At 52.9% G+C, this 21413-nt stretch overlaps 1 protein-coding gene and 1 long non-coding RNA gene across 5 annotated transcripts in view; both read left to right on the top strand.

Annotated features, from left to right (window-relative positions):
* Positions 1–1544: 1544 nt before the first annotated feature.
* LOC122221440 lies at positions 1545–7576 on the top strand. Its single transcript, XR_006203224.1, has 3 exons — positions 1545–2182; positions 6560–6868; positions 7059–7576. It is a non-coding gene; the product is annotated as an uncharacterized LOC122221440 (long non-coding RNA).
* Positions 7577–16270: 8694 nt separating this feature from the next.
* Positions 16271–21413, top strand: part of BCL11B (BAF chromatin remodeling complex subunit BCL11B) — a 92659-nt gene continuing 87516 nt past the window's right edge. For all 4 annotated transcript variants that reach the window (XM_042944247.1, XM_042944245.1, XM_042944246.1 and 1 more), the window contains exon 1: positions 16271–16393. In XM_042944247.1, the coding sequence (XP_042800181.1) occupies positions 16336–16393 (58 nt within the window). In that variant the 5' untranslated portion in view covers positions 16271–16335. The remainder of the gene's footprint in view (positions 16394–21413) is intronic.

Below are 21413 nucleotides of genomic sequence, written 5' to 3'. Positions count from 1 at the left end.
ACAAATACAAGAGCCATGTTCTCCATGCCTAGGATTTGTCATTGCTGCAGCACTCTGGGGACTCAGAGGTGACAGAAGATGCCATCTCTGACCGCGTGGAGTTCAGCAGCAGAGATGGGTCTATAGAGATTGACAGCCCAATGCGTGATGCACTGCGATGGGTGAAGCCCACGGGCTGGTGGGAGCCCCACCGTGGGGCCTGAAACCAGCTGAGCAATCCGGGAAGTCTTCCTGGAGGAAGTGGTGCTGGGCTGAGACTTGAAAGGGAGACGAAGGGGCCTCCACCCTGGGGGAGGCTTTTCCCTAATGTCTCTGGTTGGTAATCTTGCCTTTGTTTTTGCACGGCATTCCCCACCCTTGTCTCCTTAGAACTTGCTTCATTCTGCTTCTATTGGTCATTTATCTGGATTCCATTTCTGGGTATCAGACACCTTCCACACCCAGATGCTAAGCTTGGTACTTTCTCCTGCATTATCTCAGTGCGTCTTCAGAGAAGCACCGAATTGCCCCTTGCCTTCCTTGATCTTTGAAGATTCCCACCACGCCCATCATTTCCCTGTCACCTGCTGTTGTCCTAGGTGACTGGGATTCATGGGCCTGTTCCAAGCCTTTGTCGGGCCTAATGGAGACAAAGTCCTATGGTTTCTCAACATCTTGTTTCTTATTTGTTGATGGCACATTGAAGAGAGAGTTGGGGAATGGCTGGGGCCGCAGCCCCAGGCCCTGGGATCAGGGGCATCAAGGCCCACCTAGAGGCCTCGGGCACCCGCTCTGGGCATGTGCCTCCTCCCCTGGCCTCAGACTCTCTCCTGAGGTAGGTGGACAGCATCATCTGTCGGTTCCTCCCAGCTGTAAAGTTCTCTGTTCTAAATCCATCCATCAAACACTATTTTGAGGGTTTCGAAGTGCAGCCTGGGTGTTTTACATTATCCCACACACCTACCTCACACCTTCCAGAGTTCAAAAGTCTCTTTTGATTGGCACGGGCGGCAAACGGACACATTTCCGGACCGGAGAGGCTCCGTCCGCGAGCCTCTTCTGCCCGGGAGCTGACTGGTCGTCACCTCCAAATCCTGCAGGCGGCAGGTTGCACAGCGAGGAGCAAATTCTCCTAAAGTTAGGCCTCTGAACTACCCGGAAGGGCCCTTATTTCTTCCGTGTGGCGCGGCCAAGCACAGGAAGAGTCGGATGAAGACTCAGCGCCATCAGTAAACACCGGGGGATCGGGCGCTGGGGGGGTGGGAGACCCCGACTGGCTCAGCATGAGTAGCCTAAGTCCAATCATGTCACAAATCCTGCGTGTTATCACTGTCACGGAGCCGTACTCCCGCTCCGCAAATTGGTGAATACATTTCCAGTTAATCCCCCTTTGCCCTTTCAGTCAGGACGCTCACGCGGTTCCTGGATACGGTGGCCGAGAGGCACAGGCCGCCGGGATCCCACCCACGTTCGCGCCCGCATCTCCCAGCCTCCTTTGCGGTTAGGCGGGGTCACGTGAGGAGCTCTGGCCAATGGGCTTGAGTGCGAGCGGGCTGAGGCCCCGGAGAGCCGGCGCGACGCTACCGCGTCCTCCTTCCTCGGCGGTGGCCTCCGAGGCCCCGAGGTGTGGCTGGAGCGGCCGGACAACCGCCCCGGAGCCTAGGCCGTCGGCGTGTGGACGCCTTACGGCCAGGGGTTGGTTTGTACCGCAGCCTGGCTCACCCTGACGGACATGAGGACGTGGAAGGGAATGACTCCCGAGCCCCTGGCACAGCAGCCTGCGGGCCCCGCCTCTGCTGCCGCGGGCAGGGCGGCGCTGGCCTGGCGCCGAAACTCGGGTGTCCCCTCTGCAAACTGGGATACGGAGTCTCACTGACAGGGCGGACGTGCCGGAAGAGTGGATTTGCACGTCCAGCTGGGGCCTGGGCCCCAGGAGGGGCACGGACCGGTGTCAGTTCTCCGCTCCCTCCGGAGCTTCGCGGCCTCGCAGGGAGACCAGCCCCTCCAAGAGCTCAGTGACATCAGCTTGCCATCCGGGCGTACGTTTGGTCAAAGGTGCAGACGCCTGTGCCTGGGCGTGAACCCAGCACTTCTCAGAAGTGTGAACTCTCCGCTCGCCTCCCCCGCGGCTGCGCACGCAGGACCGAAGGCGGTGGAGCCATCCGGAGTCCGCCCTGCCCTTGGCGTCCGCTTTCTTAAGAGGGTAGGTGGACGAGGAAGGTAGAGAGGCCTCTCCCTGGTCTTCCACATGTGCAGGAGCAGGGCTGGGTCTCTTTGCCTGAATGATACCACGGGTGTGTGTTGGGGGAGAGAGCAGTGCCTCTTGACTCGATTCCATCCAGAGCGGTTTCAGCAGAAACGCAAGAGACCTGTCTTTTATCCAGTTCCGTCTTCCTGAGCACTGTATGGTCAGTTACTACCACTACCACTTAGCAGTCGGTCCCTGTTGTGTGTGTGTGTGGGGGGGGGGGGGGGGGGGGTTAATTCTTTGCTTGTTAAACCCCAAAGTGAAAAATGAAACCCAACCACCCACCAAGCTAACACCTCCAGCGGCGGAAGAGTTTCAGAGAGGTGCTGGCTTGTTTTGAGTGTGCTTCCTTGGGGGCTGTGATCGGAGGCTGCTGGACGGATGCTGGAAGCTCCCGGATATTTCCTCCACCAAAATGTGGCTTTTCCCCAGCTTCTGCCACTACGGTCGGAGTTTGAAGGATGCACCAAGCTCCGAGCTAGGACAAGAGGTTGGCGAGGGATGCACGAGTGGGTTTCTGGGTGGAAGGATGAGTCTGCTTTCACCTTGGCCTCCAGATAGTCCTAGTCCAGTCATTACTACCCTTTTTTGAGGCCAACAGTTCTCATTAACATTTTTGCAAATGCAACATTCATGAGTTGTAGGGAGGGCCTGTGGCCTCTGAGCCCCCTGAGGGCAGGGTCCTCATCTGTGTTGTTCAGCTCTGCTCCCCTGTGCCTCGTTCATGCAGGAGCATTATTACTTTCCTGTGGCTGCCGTGACCGAAGTATCACAAACTAGGGGGCTGGAAACAACAGACATTTACTGTATCCCGGTTCTGGAGGCCAGACGTCTGAAATCAAGGCATTGACAGTGTTGTGCTCCCTCTGAACACTCTAGCTTCCCTCTGAAACCCTGTGTCTCCTTGCCTCTTCCAGCTGCTGGTGGCTGCTGGGCTTCCTTGGCATTGGATATATGACCTTTCCCCTGTGTGTCTACTCCTTTTCTTAAAAGAACAGCAGTCATTGGATTAAGAGTTCACCCTAATCCAATATAACATCACCTTAACTAATCACAGCTGCAAAAGCTCTATTTCCAAATAAGGTCATATTCACTGGCACAGGGGTTGGGGCTCAGCATATTTTTGGGGGACACAATTCACCCCACCACAGAGCGCAATCCGTATCCACCAAGTGAAAGGTCAGATGTTTGGGAGCAGAGAGGGCATGGGAAAATGAGGCAGAACGGGTCACAGAGAGATGGGCTTTGCATGGCAAATGTGCTTATGTAGCAGTCCACACACCGTGGTACGCCGTGATGCAGGAGAGAGAAATGCTTTTTACCCAGTCACCACTTTGCCGAGGCCCAGGGTCTTTCTCTTCTAAGGGCCATTGTGCCCTTTTGCCATTCATTCATTCATTCATTCATTCAGTGACTCTATTGAGGCCAAACCCCAAGCTGAGAAGTAAGATACACTTCGCTCGCCCCAGGAGCTCCCAAGCAAGCAGGGGAGGCAGCTGTGACAAGGATAATTTGGATACCTTGGGCCGGTAGATGTAGATACAGAACTCTATAAGGAATCTAGCAAAAATGTGGCAGAGCAAGGTTTTGTTTCTTTTTAAACATGCCCCTTTTTTGAGTTTTATTTTATCCAGATCAGGACCCCTGGCCTGAAAGCTGTTTGACCTCATGATTACTGGGGAAAATCTGGGTGCCTTGACAAGGGTGAGGATGTTCTCTGCAAATATCAGAGCAGTGGCACTGATGACAAGGGCACTTCCCCACGACTGCTCAGGGCTGGAAGCAAAACATCTCGAACACAGGTTGTGAAGGTTCCAGGGGCGAATGTCCTCTGCAGGAAGAATAAGAGCCATCCTGTAGACTTCCCTGTTCCAGAAGGCTCCGTGGTGAATACATAATTAGGCCCTCTGTAATTACCAGTTTGAATCTGCCTAGGACACTAGGGCTCCCACCCCCTAATTTACCTTATAAATTTATTCTGCTAAAAAAGTCGAAAATGTCAGTCTTCTGTGAAAGCTGCATAAATGAATTATCTCCCCGGATGACAGAAGGTGGGAAGGAGGGGGAAGCTTCAAGAGGACATTCTTCATTGTGAGTGTCTAAAAGTACCCCACACTTAGTGTGCACCCAGCACAGAGCCCAGCCAGGCTGCTTTCCGAGGCTGAGGCCCAAGCTGTGTGTGTGTGTGTGTGTGTGTGTGTGTGTGTGTGTGTGTGTGTGAAGCCTGAGCTCCACCGGGGCCAAGAGCATGAGCTCCACATCCCTGGTGGGTGGGGGGAGGTGGCGTTTCAAACCAGCCTCTGCGGACCTTAGAAAATCTTAGCTCTGAGAGCCGTTTCACATGCTGGAGGCCCCCGAACGGAAGGGAATGAGGGAAAAAAGAGGCAGCTTCTTGGGAAGGGTCTCATCCAGTCCGACAGTCCCCCTGCACCTAGGATGGCCCCATGCCAGGATGGGGCCCTTCTGTGACCCTGCATGCATCTCAAGGCCAGATGCCCCCATGGAGCTCTTCACAGCCCAGTGCTGGCTTTTTTAATTCTTTCACAAACCTATATAAAAAATGTATGGCGAGTCTTCAGTGACGTTTTAGGAGGTTTGGGAAATCAAGTTCTTCTAAAAGCCCTTCTAATCCCATAACCCTAGCACAGTATCGGCCGCCATTCTGGTATCTCTATCCACTCTTTTTTTTTCCCACAGGTGGCTTGTATGTTCCCACCCCCACCCTCCAAGCACTGCTGCCACAACTTTTTTAACTTCTGGGGGCAGAAGTGCCGATCCTGGGGAATTTCGAGACTAAAGAGGGAATCACTGGTGGCACTCTGGTCCCCATCTCTCAAGTGACACCCACTCACATTCTGAGAGGCTTCCTCCCGGCCTTTGTTCTGCGGGCTTGGCTCTTCCAGCTGCCGTTCCAGGTTGTGGATATATGAGTCTTGTAGTGAGATCTAGCTGGCTCATTCATTGATGACCTGTGTGCCCACCGAGGGCAGGGGAGAAGAGGCACGTCCCGGCTGTCTGCTTGGAAGAAATCAAGGCCCGGCGCTGTGTGGCAACCCACTTGCCGATAAAGACTGTGGGGTTTTCCTCTGGGTGTTTCCAGAGGCTAGCCGGATCCGTGGCACATAGTAGGGGCTTCATCAGGATTAGTTGAATACGTTCATGAATGAAACCTGGGGAGGATTCCTCTCTTCCTTCCTGAGATGAAGTGCTGAAATGCACGCAGGTCGGGTTGGATGTGGTTCTCTTCCAGAGCCCAGCACGAGGCCCCAAAATAATAATGTATATAAGTTGTTAAATGCTTACCGCGGGCCAGGCCCTGTGCCTGGGGCTTTCGGATCGGTGACCTGAGGTAATCTTCATGATCGTCTCAGATGTAACACAGGAGGACCTAGGACGCCAAGACCAAGAAAAGAGGCTGTTGACCTGAGGTCTACCAGCCACCAGTGGGCACAGTGAGGCCTGGACCTGCGCCTCTCGGAGGTGTACGTCCAAGCTGCTTGTGCCCTGCCCTGCATATCTCACAAGGTTGCGGGAAGGACAGACTCAAGTCAGGGAAGTGGAGGGACTTTGTCCCCCGTGACGCTCTGTACTACTCTGAGTGAGTTGTCTGTTCCAGAACTTCAGCAGCAGAACCCCTGTCTACACCACTCCCTCTCCCTGCAGAGGCTCATTGCCTCCGTGAGTCCTTTTTGGGACTCCAGATCTTACTTCTCTCTCCTTCTTCATCCCATTTTTCTCTGCCTCTGTTATTTTGGTTTCAGAGCCATTGGTCATGTTTTTTTCCCTGGATGTTGCCATCCCAAATGAAAGGGAAAAAAAAGCTTCTTCTGCTAATCCCATCGTAGACCTGGTTTCTTTCAAAATTTTCTCCTTCTTCCTCTGTCCTCATCCTGTGCTGACTTGGCCTTTGCTACTGTGGTTCCGCATCTAGTGGTGTCCCCAGCTGCTCGCTGCTGTGGCCCTGCAGGAGGGCTGGAAACCGAGTCTGGGTGGAGACTGGTGTGGTTGGACGTGGAGACAGCCTGGGGTCCATTCTGGCCCTGCCTCTTAGTGGCTGGCCTTGGCTTTCCTGGGAATGAAGGTCCTTGTCTTCCCAGGATTAGATCAGGCAAATGACCTAACAATGTCATTAGACCATCGCTCTTTGACCGAGTAGGCCTTGAAGGTCTTGGAGAATTCTGTCATCTGTGACCAAAGACCCCTGCCCCCCATTCCTGTGCTCCCATGGCACTTAGGACACATGGGCTGGAGTACTTTTGGGGGGCTCTATTAGATCTGGCATAGTCCTGTCACTGTGTCGTTGACGTCTGCTTTTCCTTGTGTATTCCTCAGAGCAGGGGCGGCATGTGAAATTCAGGCTTGTCTGAATGAGGAACCCGGGTACTGACCGTCACACGATGCCGCCATCTGGGCCCCCAGCCCTCCACGTTGTGTCTAGCAAGCTGGCACCCTCTCGGTGTGTGTTGTTGAAATGTTACGAAGTGACTGCCATGTGCCAGAGCCTGGGCCAGGCCCGCTCACCTCTGCTCCCACGGGTTCTGAAGCCCTGTCTGATGAGGGAGATCACCCGGCAGAGAAATAAACGCCCTCTCCTCAGGCCACCCAGCCGCTGGGTGCCTTTCACGTGGTGTGAGACGTCAGGTGTGTGCCCCCGGCTGCATGCAGCGCAGGATGGTGCAGGGTGGGGGCCTGGGGCGGGGGGACTTGGGGCAGCAGGCGGCCCTCTTGGCTGGTGGGGAGGGGGCTGACAATTGGCCTGGCTGTCACTCCTGGCAGGCAGGGCTCAGGGGGTGGATGCCTCATCCAGACCCAATGTCCATTTTTCATTCAGAAGGAACCCTCGATGGGCGCAGTGGCGGTGGCTGAGGCCAGTCGAGTGGCGCTGGGAGCCAATGTCCTTGTCACCTTCTAACAACTCGTGGGGAGCTTCTGCCGGATTACGTGGGATGTTCAAGGGCCATGTACGTCAGTGGCGGCTGTCACCACCAGAGGCCGGGCAGGGCACCGGTGCAGCTAGGGAACCTGTGCCACTGTGTGTGACCACTGCCCAGCCCGGCAGGTCCTCTGTAGTCACCGGGAACGTTGAAGTTAAAGACTTTGATGGGGAGCAGCAGCGGGGAGCAGCCCAGCGCATCGCGGAGGAGACGGTGTTTCCTAACACTTCCGGAGGACAGAGTGCCAACTGGCGTGGCCATCTTCGCTTCGGGGGTCTCCTGCAGCCTCTGCCCAGGAGTCTGGGGGCTCACGTGCATTTGCCCCTTACTCGGGAACCGTAACCCTCAGAGATCAGAAGGAGCATGGGAGCGAGACAATTCAATAAACTCACAATAAAACATCCAAAGCCTTTCATACTTTCTCACTTTCTTTAACTCAATTTATTTTTCATTTTGTGGACAGAGATTTAGTCTGGGTATTAGTTTATGATTTTTTGCTGAAGGAATTACTCAACACACACACATATAAAAAGGAAATATTATTTTTATCACTTATTTTGTGCCATGTATACCATAGGAGAAAAAAATGGAGCGAAATCACTTCAGTACCGCTGTGTTTTTCATTACAAAGTTATTACATATAGAAATTACTCCAAATTATCTGAAATGAATGGAAATTATGAGGTTTAAATTCCCCAGGTTACTGCAGGCACAGCTCTGGAAATTTATTTTGTCATCTTGCTGAACATAATTGCTACAACAAAATTTCTTCCATTTTACAACTGCAGCATAACTTATTTATACCGGTGTAGCTGTAATTTTACATCAATAAGTTGAATGGGAAGGAATACACAGGTGGTAATTGAAAACAATAATTTGTGCTGAGGTCCAGGTGGAACGGTTGGCTGAGGAAAAGACTCCAGTTACCATCGGCAACAGCTTTGTGTCACCGTGGCCTCTTCCCGTCCCGTTTGCCAACACCCGTCGCACCATCCAAACATCCTCAACCGTGCCCCCCGGGGCTGCCACCGTCAGAGCCAGGGTTTGCCCGGCTTCGAACGGTGGCCCGTAGATCCCGGTCAGGAAACTGAGGCCTCGGGGCCCTGGGGGGATCGAGGGGCCCGTGCTGCCTCTGCGGCTCTAGTCCTTTCCTTCTCATGCTTTCCAACCTGCCTGTGGGTTGGGTGCCTGTAGGTACCCGCAGCTAATTAAGGTGTTTGATAGATTTCAATTGGAGTATGAGTTCTTGCCAGAAACATTGACAGTTCGATTCCCCGAACACAACGCAGAGTGTTAAATCCACTAATGCTTTCTGCATTACTGTGTTCCTTCCCAGCCGGAATGTGTGGTCTGGGTACAATACCGAAATGGTCCCCAAGCAGGCGTCCTCACTCTTCAGTTCTCTAATTGTTCCTGTTAAGCAGATACAAATAATGAAACTGCAGATGCCAGAGCTAACTCCCAACAGCTGATGAATCTACCCGCATGAATACAGAGGTCCAAATTCAGATAAAAAAAAAAAAAAATGACCGTAAATCTGTCCTGTTTAGATTGCAGCCCATTGGAGACAGGTAAGAGAGAGGTGGGCGCCTATGCTCCCGTCTCGTGTTCCACTCCAGGACACATGTGGGAGGGGACGAGGGGCTTTGTCACGAGTTCAAATGGGAAATGTTACTGCCACAGCCATATTTTAGAAGCCATTGTCGTTTCAGTGTTCCCAAAGGCTTAAAGTCACAGTGAAATCATCTTTTTTAAAGGACCCAGATTAAACTAATGCCAGAATGCACAGCAACCCAGCATCTCGGTTTTCCCTGGGTGGCATTAATTATCTTTTGTTGTAGCAAATTGTGTGCCTTGTAAATTGAGCCGAGAGAGTGTCTTCAAGCAGATGCAATGGTTTAATATGCGCACAATGAAACAACTTTTATAACTTCCGTGTACTCTATATTATTCCATCCCCAATTATGTGCCTGCAGTTCAAACTTTGTCGCAGAGGCTTGCTTGTCGTCCTGCACCCTGACCCCTTCTCTATGAAACAGAGGGGAATCCACTTAAGTGTTTTCTAGCATACAAAGTACCTTTGTTGAATTCACTGGAAAGCATTTGTGGACTGTTTCTGAAACTACAAAACAACAGACGAGACCTCCCAGATCCCTTTTTCTTTTCCGGGTCTGGGAGGCATATCTGAAACAAGGTGTTGGCTGGTTCTTATTTTTATTTTTTTGGTAAGCGCCCCCTTGCAGCATTTCATTAGCTGTTCCTTCTGAGGGATGCTAGCCTGACTCATGCCTCTCTCTCTCTCTCCTTCTCTGTTTTTCCCTAAGCGAGTACTTCCCTCTCACTTCCCTTTCCCCCACTTCCTTTGTAGACCGCATCAAGGCACAGACAGGAGTATTCAGAGCCTGGGATTGGGGGGGGGGGGGTGCGGGTGGAGTTTGCAACTGAGTCACGCTCACCTACAACTCCAGTTTAGCATTTCCTGAAACTTCCTCTTTCTCAAACTGCTTAAGGATACAAACTAATTAATCCTCACAGCCTCATAAAACCCTTGTTAGGAAGGTGATCATTATTGTCTCCAACCCCAGCTCCTCCCCATCTCCTATCACCAGACACCTCATTGTAGTGCCAGTCCTGACGACAGCGGTTGACAGCCAGACTCAGAACTGAAAATTCCCTTCTGGATCCCGGTTCTTTCTCCAAATGAACCATTTCAACTCTCTATCTCTTCCTTGTCTGTGCTCCAAATAGGGTAGATCGACGGTCACTAGACCACTAAATTCAGACTAGCGTGTGCAAGTGTGTATGCACGCATGCATGTGTGTTTTGCATTTTCAGTTACACAATTTGTAGGCTCGGTGACTAGAGGGAAAGCAGCATAGAGCCCCTTTCTGTGCAACACACGCACACACACACACACACACACACACACCACCCCTCAGCCACTCTGTATAAGTAGGGGTGGGGGGTGGGATTTGGTGGAGTTTGATCATCTTCGTGAACAATATTTTTTCCCAAGTCGACCAACTGGGTGATGCCAGTCCCTACCAAATTTGAATTGATGACTCAGAATTAAAATTAGCAAGGCAAGAAAATTCCAAATGAGGTGAGAAAGCAGTAGAAATAGTTCCAGATCCCCTAGTACTGAGCCATTCAATATCATTTCTGATGACAGGGACAGAGCTAGGAACATTCCATGTGGGTGTGAGTCTTTTTCATATACGGAGAGTTGGGTAAGTATTTTTAAGGAAAATAATACATGAATCAGGAACAGTGAATTTGGTTTAACCCCCTGCAGGCTGCAGCTATAAAGACAGCAGGCAGTGATGTTTCTCAGTTTTCCTAGAGCTTACCTATGCTTCATGTCCTTAAAGCAATAGTTGGAAATTTACCAAGGTATCAAGCCCAAGTGTTTCTTGCAGAAACAAGTGAGGTGCAATGATAACCATGTTTTAACAAAAGCAATGTTGCTAAATTCATTACATGGAAAGAATCGAGCGAACAATTGCTGGAAGGCAAGTGTTGTGGTCCTGTCTCTGCAATAAAGTGACAATGCAAAAAACCCCTCCAAATCCAGCACAGCCTTAATTGAGTCCTTATGGCATTTAGAGGTTTGCTGTAATTTTCAGAAATGTCTTAAAATAATTCTAGAAGATATGCCAGGAAGCACAAAAGGCCTCTTTTGTCTTTTTATGCTTCTGGATTTGAGAGCTCCTAGAGATTCTAGAACTGTAAGGAAGGAGATAAGGGCCATTTTGAGAGCTTTATTAATATGTATATTAAGAGGCACCTGGGTGGCACAGCTGGTTAAGTCATGATCTTGAGGTCTGTGAGTTCGAGCCCTGCGTGGGGCTCTGTGGTGACAGCTCGGAGCCTGGAACCTGCTTCGGATTCTGTGTCTCCCTCTCTCTGCCCCTCCTCACTCATGCTCTATCTCTCTCTCAAAAATAAACATTACAAAAATTTAATATGTATATTAATATGATTTGATTAGTACCACGATTACAGTTTCCTCAAAAATTAAAACAAGTCAATCAATCCACTGATCAGATTGATGTGTTTTCTATGTCCTCATCTTTAGTCAATAGTGTTTATAGATCCTGAAGTAAAGAAATTAACAGGCAGTTTGCTTCTGAGTTTGCTTTACACCCGTGAATATGGAAAGATCTGCCTTTTCTTTGCAGATTTTTTTTTTTCTTTTTAAGCACCCGAAATGAAGCCCAAAGTAATTTGGTAAGATGTGTTGCTCAGTTTTCGTATTGCTACAAAGTTATTTGACTACATTTTAGAGGGTGGATCCCTGTTTAAAAAAAACAACAACAAATGAAATGTGGATTTTCCTTCTACAGAAACATTGGGAGTTCCCATTTCTATTGACACGACTTATCTTGGTTCTTTCCAGATTTTTGTAAAGACGTAATATAAAATATAACTGCTCAGAAGGCAAAGATAACATTGTAGGATCTCAAATAGAACCCCACCTCGGCTAAGAGCTAAATATTGAGAATCATTCAAAGAATTTCAAACAAGAAGCCTTGGCTTAGGGGGTCACGTGTGTGTTTAATCTGCCCCCACTGCATGGAATGCTGCATGCGCACACACAGGGAATCCGAACCCCACACAAGGTTAATAAAAATGCACTCTGATTTGATGAAATGATTTATGATTTTTGAACTACTCCTCTATAAAGAAATTTAAAGTGACTAAGAATATGGGGGATTATCTGCTGGAATGCACTGTGAAGCTAGAAAAAGAAGAGCAGGGAAATATTTGTGAGTTCAGAAAGCTTTCTGACATCTGCTCTTTCTCTTTCTCCCCTCCCTCTCTCATTCCCTTCCCCTCCTTCCTTCCTTCTTCCTTTCCCTCCCTCCCTCCCTTCCTTCCTTCCTTCCTTCCTTCCTTCCTTCCTTCCTTCCTTCCTTCCTTCCCTGCAGAAAATATGGCATTTCTTTCCATCTAATTCCAGTCTGCACGAAGCCCCCAGTCTGGACCAGGCACACAGTAGGCCTACAGCACGTGCTGGAGAAATGAGTTTGAGGTATGGTAATATTACTTCAGCATCACATTTGTACCTGTACTTTTCTTTTTATATGTTACTGTGTTAAGCACCTGTGCGCATAAGTGCGTGCACACACACGCACACACACACACTTTTTGGGGACAGGACAGACTTTCATGTATAGAAATGCTTGGTAGATAAAGGGGTGGGGTGGGGTGTGTGTGTGTGTGCGCGCGCGCAGTGACCTTCTCAGAAGGGTACTGGACACCCCGCCTGTCTAGGGTCCTGAGTAAGGAGTAGGGCCCAAGCTCGGCCATCCCCTCTGGCACCGTCTGTGCTCTGGGCATCAAGAGAGGGGACATATTAGTGGGGGGCTAGCTGCCAAAGCCAGGCGGGGTCGAGGGAGAGGGTAAGGTCGGGGGAGAGGCGGCTATTGATCTTGCGTGGAACGAGAGACAGAGAGCGCAGCAAGACTAAAGGGGGAGCTGTGAGACCAGACATTAACAGCTTTCAGCGCTAATGATGCCCGTGCCAGACGGGCAGAGGGAAAAAAAAGGAGACTGGAGCGGCAGCTGGGATTGCTCTCTGCCTGCACCCGGCCGCCTCTCGGGCGAGGAGGAGGGAGGTGGAGGAGGAGGACGACGAGGAAGGGGAGGAGGAGGGCGAGAAGGAGGAGGAGGGGGGGGAGGAGAGGGCGAAGGGGCCAGCCCAGGGCTGGGCAGGGGCAGGGCGGCCTCTCCCCGGCCGCCGCGAGGTGGAGCGCGCCGGCGGGTGGCGGCGTGTCCGGCCCTGCGCCGGCCCGCCCGCGCGTCCCTCTTCCCGCCGTCGGGGCAGCGCGGGGCCAATGAGGAAGTGCTCTCCGGGTCCGTCGCGGCCCGCGCCGCCCCCTGCCCGCTACTTCCTGCCAGGGGTGGGGCAGGGGTGCCTGGGTCCACAGACCCCGCCGCCGGAGCTCCTGCCGGAGCTCCTGAGCGTCCTGCGCAGTACGCGGGGGGGGGTCCCCGGGGGGGGGTCCCATTTCTTGCAGAGGGCTGTCGCAGCCCCCCCCCCCCCCAGGCCACAGACCGCGTCCCCAGTCCTGGTAATTAACCCCAAGAGGGCCAGGGTCGCAGGTTGGAATTTTGGGCGCCGGGCCACCGGCGGTGCCGAGCAACAGGCTAGCCTCGGCGATTTGAGTCAGACCTGCCCCAGGCGCTGTGTGACCTTGGGCAAAGCGCTAACCCTTTCTGGACTTCACCGCGCCGGTTCTCAGACTGAGAGCTAACTCCCAAATTTAGGAGTCTGGGCCGGTTGGGATGACAGTTTATGCTTTTCTTAAGTTTATTAAAGGTGCGTGTGAGCATTTTTTATTTAGGCCACTTTCCTGGAAAGATTTTCACGTTGGGGCTGGATGGGAGGAGGGAGAGGTAGGTACTTCTGGACTTTGGGCCACGTGGAGGTGGGGTGGAGGGCAGCTGTGTGTAGTCGAGGTGGGGGGAATGACGATTCCTACCCGCCCCCTCCTTGCCCAGTGCTCACCTCCTCGGACGCAGACCCTTCAGCCCAGTCCATAAAATTGCATGCTAGGGCACATTTTATTGTTATTAAATTAGGGGTGGGGGTTTGGACTGGGAGTTCACTGCGCTCTAAGTTGTTGGTGCCTTCGCCCCACCCAAGACCTTGGGGGCGAGCTAAAACTCCATGTGTCCCCCAAGGAAAAGGCCCCGAGGGAGGCGGCGCGCCGGGAGGCGTCACCGCCCAGCCAGTCGCTGGAGTGCAGCCGCCAGAGCCCGGCCTGGGGGCGGGGTGGGGTGGGTGCAGCTGGGCTCGCCCGCGAAGCCCAGCCCTGAGCCAGGCCCCGACCCGCCCTGGCCGCCTCCCGGCCCAGACCAGAGGAACCCTGAGATGGGAGAGGGGTCCAGCGCGTGGCGCTCCCAGCCATGGAGGCAGATCATCACATAAGACGAAGTTGGCCGCGGCCTGCGGAGGGATGGGGCGCGGGGTGAGGGAGATGTCCACGCGGCCGAGGCCTGGCCTTGTCCCCAGGCCACGGACAGGCCCCCACAACTCCTCTTGTCCTCGCCGGCTGGAGATCAAACGGCTGACAAGGCAGCTGTGTCCTTCCCAGTCTGACGGGAGATTTCAAGTCCTGCCCTGGGCGGAGGCGCACTGGGGGTGGGGGTGGGATGCTTACTTGCAGGTGTCAGTAATTGTCAGGGGGGTGAGAGGGGACTGGGGGACCGGAGGGGGTCACCCACCCGAGTATCTTCAGCGATCCGGCCACGCCCACTTCTGGGCCAACCCGTGCATGTCCCTCTCTCACGCGGATCACCCTGTCCCCTGACCCCTAGGCTTCCCACAGACCCAGGCCTCAGGGAGTGGGACCCGTGTTTGACCTCAATGAGTTTATGGGGGAAAGGCACAGATTCGGGTGAATGAATATTCCCTCCGGAATGGGACTCACACAAGGTCTCACGTTCCCTTTCCCCCCAGTTGTGCTCTTAATTCTTTCCTTCTCTTACTGTCTTTTATTTTGTCGGCGTGGCTCTCCCAGAGTGTGTAATATAAGGATTTCTATAGGAGACATTTTTTGGAAGTTTAACCCCGACCCCCCCCCCCCAATAAAACAAAAGTAAAAACAGCTAAGCTCTTCTCCAAGGGGGTGAAATAAACTGACCATGTGCCCTTGTCGACCCCAGTCCACTCAACACAGCCCTTCCTCCCTTCAGTCCAAAAGAGCTTTTGGCGGGGTAGGTGGGGACTAGCGTTGATTCAACTAACTTCCACGCACTCCTTACTCCTCCTTCCTTCTCAGGGGGTCCTGCTCCCCGGAGGGGAGGAGGGATGAACAGGATTTTCTTTTATTTAAAAATACCCTCCTACCCCTCCCCTTTTGCGCTGCGGGTGCACAGGGAGAAGAGGAGCGCCCAAAAACGCTGTTTGCACGTGTGGCCGGCCTGGACGAGTGTGCGCACGGGCGAGTGTGTGTGTGTGTGTGTGTGTGTGTGTGTGTGCGCGCGCGCGCGCGCGCGTGTGTCTCTGTGTGTGCTTTCTTGTTCTCTTACAGGGTACAATGTTAAAAAGCCACCGCTAGTCGCCCCCAGTGCTCCGACTCTCTGGGTCTTTTTGTCTCTAGTGCAGATTAAACGTCACGTCCGCACTTGAACTTGAATTTTATCCCATTGTACAGAGGCAGCCCCAGCCATAGAGAGACCGAGAGCTCCCAGAGAACCCGGACTCCGCCATCTTCACGTTGCAATCTATAGCTCCCAGTCCGCGCCCGCACCGACCCAGGCGCACTGGGCGAGCCGCCCCTCAGCCCCGCTCCCCCCGGGCCCGCGGCGCCAGGGGAGCGCTGGGGAGCGCTCGCGGGGACCCGGCAGCTTCTCCGGCCGGCGCCAGCCTGCCAGGTGAACTGGGAAGGAGCCGCTCCTGGAGTCCCCCCAGAGCCTCGGAAGGGTCAGTCTCCGAGAAAAAAACAGGCAGCCCGCAGAAAGCCCAGAAACAACCGAACCCGGGCAGTTTTACATTGCTTTGGGTTTTTTGAGGGGGCGGGGTGAGGGGGTACGAGACAAGTCCCCAAGTTTTCTTTGCTTTTTTTCCCTTCTTTTATTTTTTATTTGTTTGCATTTTTCTCCCTCCCCCCCACCCCACCCCCCCACCTCCTGGTAGAAGTGCGCTTTCCACCTACCAGACCCTGAAAGAAAGTGTCAGGAGCCGGTGCAAAATCCGGTTTAAGTTCAAGAAGACATTTGGAAGTCCAGGAGGCCAAGCAGTTTGAAGAAGTGTAAGCGATTTTTTTTTTCCTTGAAAAGAATATATTTTTAAAGAAACCAGCCAGTCCGCGGCAAGCAACAGCAGATTTTTTTTTTTGCCTCTTTCTCCTATTTTAGATCGAGAGATTTTTCTTTTCTTTTTTTCCTTCTCTTTTTCTTTTTGCAAACAAAGCAAAAAACAGCATAGAAGAAAGAGCAAAATAAAGAAGAAGAGGAGGAGGAAGAGAGGGCAAGAGAGGAAGGGGGAAAAAAAAAACACAAAACACCAACCCGGGCAGAGGAGGAGGCGCGGCGGCAGCGGCGGCGGCGGCGGCGGCGGCGGCGGCGGCAGCGGCAGCGGCAGCGGCGGCGGCTCGGACCCCCTCCCCCGGCTCCCCCCATCAGTGCAGCTCTCCGGGCGATGCCAGAATAGATGCCGGGGCAATGTCCCGCCGCAAACAGGGCAACCCGCAGCACTTGTCCCAGAGGGAGCTCATCACCCGTAAGTGTCCGCTGCGTGCGCGCCAGGGGCCGGAGGATGGGGCTCCGGGTGCCCGGGGCTGGGTACACCGAGCCGGGCGCTGCCGGGCCGAGCGCCGGGGCCGCCCGCGGTCTCGCAGAGGCAGCTGCGTCGGCCCAGAGCATGGTGGGGGGCGGGGGGGGGCATAGGAAAGTTTCTTTGCAGCCCCGAGAGTCGGAGCGCTGCGAAGGCAGACGCGCCTCGGGCTCGAGGGCCTGCGGAGCGGGCTCCGGGCCGGGGAGGGGGCGCGCAGGCTGGAGGAGGTGTGTGTGCACGCGGAGCCCGGCTGGACGCTCGCCCCTCCGAGCGGCGTGTGTGGCGGCGGCGGCGCTGGTGGCGGGGTTTGGAGAGGAGGGGGAGGGGGCTGGGGGAGCGGAGGGGGAGGGGGGAGCCGGGAAGTGGGGAAAAGTTGGCGAGCGCGTGGGTCCGCTCTGACGGCGCGGGCGGAGGAGAGCGGGGTGCGCTCCGGCCTAGGGGAGATGCGGGGCTACGGGCCGCCGGCGGCTCCGAGTCCCCGGTCGCTGCACTCGGCCGGGCAGGGCGCCGGCCACGCCGCTCCTAGCATTCCGCCGCCGCCTTTCTCTCCCCTCCTCTTGCTATTTGCAAAAGAATCCAGCTGCGCGGCTGTTTGCTGGGCTCTTGCCTCCCCCCCCCCCCCCACACCCCATTTCCCCACCTCCGTCTGTCTCCTGGGATGATCTTGTCTTCTATCCCCCACTCCAAAAAAAGGTGGGGGGATTGGGGGCTGGTGAAAAAAACCCCGCCACGGGGAAAAAGAAGGATTGCCAGCCAGGATTGGTAAGACAGGGATGTGCTTGTAAAATAGGAAAAAGAAAAAAAAAAAAAAAAAGAAAAAAGAAAAGGAGAGAGACCTATCAATCTCTTACCCATCTTTCTATCTCAGTATGTTTCATCTCGCTTCTCTAAATAAACAAGGCAGGTCGCCGTGGAAATCCGCCGGCTGAAATCGTGTGGATTTCCAGCAAGGGGCCGGGCAGGCAAAGTCAGACAGCGGGGCAGAGACGCAGCAGTTTCCAGCGCCCCAGTTGGGTTTATTTAGAAAGGGGAAAAAGCGAGCGCGAGCCGGCCAGGTACGGTGTTTGCAGGGGAGCTCGCCCCGAGTGCCCGCACAGTTGCAGGGGGAAGGACGGCTCGCAGCGATCCCGGCCCGGCGCAGCCCGCGGGGCCGCTGATCCGCGGCGCGCGAACATCTCCCCGCGGTCCTTTCTCTCGCGGTGCCTACCTAGATCGCCGTTGCTTTCTTTCTTTCTTTCTTTCTTTCTTTTTTTTTTTAATTGCAATAGAAATAAAACATCCTCAGGGTGCCATCGAGACCATGGAGAGGTTGTGTTCCTGGAATCGTCCGAGCACCTCGTCGGGCTGGGGCCGGGCAGCCCGCGCGGAGGTGGAGAGGGCTGCGCGCCCAGCCGCAGCCGAGGACTGGCTGCGGGGCGGCCGAGAGCCGAATATTTATGTTATATTTTAAAAAATTTAAATAAATAAATAAATATATAAAGGGGCTCTCCCCTCCCCTGAACACCCAGCATAGGAGCCATCTGCTCGGAGCATTTGCTGCTGCCGTCTCTCCTTTGTTACAGCAGATACATTAGTAAGAATTTGTGGATTTATTATTGTTTTTTTGGGGAGGGGAATAGATTTTAAAGCGGGGTTCGCCTTGGGAGAGGGATGCGTTTTTGGTGGGAGGGAACAGAACTTCCCTTTTATTTTGCACCATTGAAGACTCACTGGTTGCATTTAAAACAAAATGTTTTACAACCAGACTTGAGCATGGTTTGATTAAGGTCCCTTTTTGGCCGGTTGACATTCCGTCCTTTTACCAAGCCAGTAGCCATCAGCTTATGCCTCTGCACCCCCCACCCTCTTTAGATGGTGGACTGGTGGTTACAATGTCTATATTTGCAGAGGTTAATGTCTCTAGGAGGCAATTTGCCCCTCCATACCCTCTGTGTAATTGTGAGGGGTTTTGAGGAGGGGGAAGTTGAGGGGGGGTGTTCGGGCAGTGGGGAGCAGTCTTAGGGCTGCATTGCCAGGCTGGAAGCAGCGAAAGGAGTCGGGAGTGTTTGCAGTTGTGTTTAAGAGGGGGAAGAAGCAGGTAGGTTTGTTTTGCCTTTGCTCTCTCCTCCTCTGGCATTCCTGGGACAACAGGAGAAAGCCCTGGTCAGGAAGACTGGTGGCAGCTGGGCGTGGGGGACAAGGCGTGCCTGGTGCAACATCCTTCCATCCTTCATTTGTTCCCCCTCTGTCTCTCAGCCTTGCTCGGAGTGGTGCTGGGGACAGACAGCCGCTGGCTGCCACTGGAGCAGGGCTGGAGGGAGAAGAGAGAGGCAAAGGAAAAGAGGGGCGAAGGAAATCTTGCCTGCCTTTCAGGGGCACATGGAGCTCAGGGCATGTGCAGGGGGTCAAGCAGAGAGAGTGGTCCAACCAGTTTTCAGACAAGGCTATTTATGATCAAAAAGCAGCTGGCTTTTCTGTTTGTCCTGTGTCACCCCGGGAGGTGGGAGGGCAGAAAGGGGAATGGCAAGAATTAGATGCAGTTTAGGCTGCGTGGCCTGTGGAAGTGTCTCTACACAGTGATGCAGGAGTTGTGGGTTTAGGGTGCTGGAGAGCCCTGGCCAGCAAAATGAGTGCTGTCACAGCCCTGACCCGGGGTTCGCATTTTAGATTTTAAATGTGAAAGGAACTGCCCCAAATGTGGTGTGTCTTCAGTGGGGTGGCAGCCCGTGGTTCTTTAGAGACCATGCAACTTAGCATAACTGCTGGTCTGGGAAACGGGAAGAGCACAGAAATAGCAGATAATCTTGGGCGGGGGGGGGGGGGGGTGGTGGTGGTGGTAGAAGAGCTCTGTAGTGAGCTGGTTAGATATACAGACAGGGACGGAGAGAAGTATAAACCAGTGTGGGGGACAGCTGGGGATGGAAACCTGGGCTTCTGGTTTGTTTCAAAATATTTGACCCAGATGGGTATGGCTTTTAGAACCGGAGGACAGACACAGCTATTAATAAAAACAAACACAAAACAACACAGTGACAACAGTGAGGAGGGAAGAAGAAGGGGGCAGTGGCTGACCAGGCAGAGGGAAGGGTTGTGAGCCCGCTGTGCCAGACAGGGAGAGTAGGGGGAATGAAATGCAGTCCAGTCCATGAAGGAGCTCCAAGGCTTTTCAGAGAAAATAAGATGTCCATGGCAAATTATACAACCCTAGCGAAGGTGATTGTTCAACAACCTACCAACAGGTTTCCTTGGAAGATCAGTGATTTTCTGTATGAATTCACGATTTTGCAAAACAACTAGAGACCCAAGGTTTGACACGGGAAGTTAGGCTAACTGTGTTAATTTCACGGTTGCCTTTTAAATTGGGTTTTGCTGTGGCTGTGTGTTTTGGAGGTGGCTGGCTTCACAATGACCTTAACTCTCTGGGGTATAGTGTATCTCCAGTTGTCCACAGTCTTTCAAGATTGGGCCTCCGATAAATTTCACCAGCCATGGGCCCCTCTTTTTTTGGGGGGGGTGGCGGGTAGGGGGAGTGAAGTTTGTCTCCCACTCTGCACAGAAGGGAACCCCATATCATTAGAAGTGTGATATAAGTCAGCTGCTCTGATTCCACGGGAGAATAAAAATGTGTTCATCAGAGGTGTTATGCCAGGCTGATTTTATTCATTTGTAATTCACACCTGAGAGAAAACAGCCGTGAGCGTATTTTAACAACCCTTAATATTTTTAAAGGGTATTCTTTCCCTCCCTGAATATTATGTACATATGCATATTTCTTCCTTTAAGGGTGGGAGCTTGCTATCTGCCCGGACTTTGGCCTTGGCGATTTTTGTCTGGCCTTCAAAATATTTCGTAACAGAAAACGAATCATTTCTCAAGCGCCGGAGCGAATGCGGTGGCTTTGGTGAAGCCTTAGGAACATGGAGGGAGGCTGGGGTCAGACGGCTGGGGCGGGACATTTCGCTGACCACAGTGCGGGACCAAAGGGGGCTTCCTGACGGAAGAGAAGGCCAGCTTTATTGGCGTTAGGTCTCCGGTCAGATGGAAACACGCAGAGCGGTTCGTTTACAGATGCCAGCTGCTGACTGTGGAGCGCACCAGTTTCTAGCGTCTTACCACAAGCGAGCTCTCGACGCTTTGAGCTTAGAGCATGTCTTCGACCAGCCTTTCCTTTTTTCCTTTTTCATCTCCCTTCCTGATTGCTTTGCATTCTCTGTTGCTTGTTGTGATAAAATACTTTTCCAAAACAAACTTTCAGTTGAATTGGCTTCTGGTTGATGGCAAGCCTGAAACGCCGCGCCGTGCCTGGTGCCACTTGGCAGCTAGGGGGAGCTCGGTGCCCGTGTCATGCCTTGGCGCCTCGCTACAATGGGCCAGGAGCGAGCTTCCGTGGGTTTCCACCCGCTGCCGCAGCACTTTGCATTGCTGCTGCAAAATGTCTTAAGTGTGAAGTTGTAATATTGATTTTCCTGCAGAGATTCGAGTGGGACAAAAATGAGAATATAAGTTTGAGAAATCATTTTCAAGCTATTGGCATTGATTTACAAGCCCTCACTAGGCAGATGGGGGACCTTTTTCTTTTTTCTTTTCCCGATTTTTTTTTTTTTTTTTAAACAGTTAGAATGGTTAGTTCGAACGGGTGCGTTTCCCCCTATTAGTCTGTGGTCTTGACTTTCTGCAAATTCCATTAGGCTCTTAAGGCATCCGTGATCAGATTGAGGGCGGGACTCTGGGAAGAGTATACATCATTTTGTCCATTTCTGTGTTGTATGTCAGAGACCCGGGGAACAGTCGAGAATCACTGCTTTTGGGAGTCATGCTCCTAAAACAGCTTGATGAATGGAAATCCTTTTAGCTCAGGTTTTATAACACTTGGATTCTCAATTCCATTTATTAGGTAATGTTCCCACTGTACTAAGGGAAATAGCACCATTCCCCAAAGATATCAAATGCCAACTCAAATAATGTGTAAAACTTTGTTTGGAAGGAG

The sequence above is a fragment of the Panthera leo genome, chromosome B3 (assembly GCF_018350215.1).
Source record: "Panthera leo isolate Ple1 chromosome B3, P.leo_Ple1_pat1.1, whole genome shotgun sequence".
NCBI lineage: Eukaryota > Metazoa > Chordata > Mammalia > Carnivora > Felidae > Panthera > Panthera leo.
The sequence above is the reverse complement of the archived record's forward strand: the minus strand, read 5'-3'. Positions and strand labels throughout refer to the sequence as shown.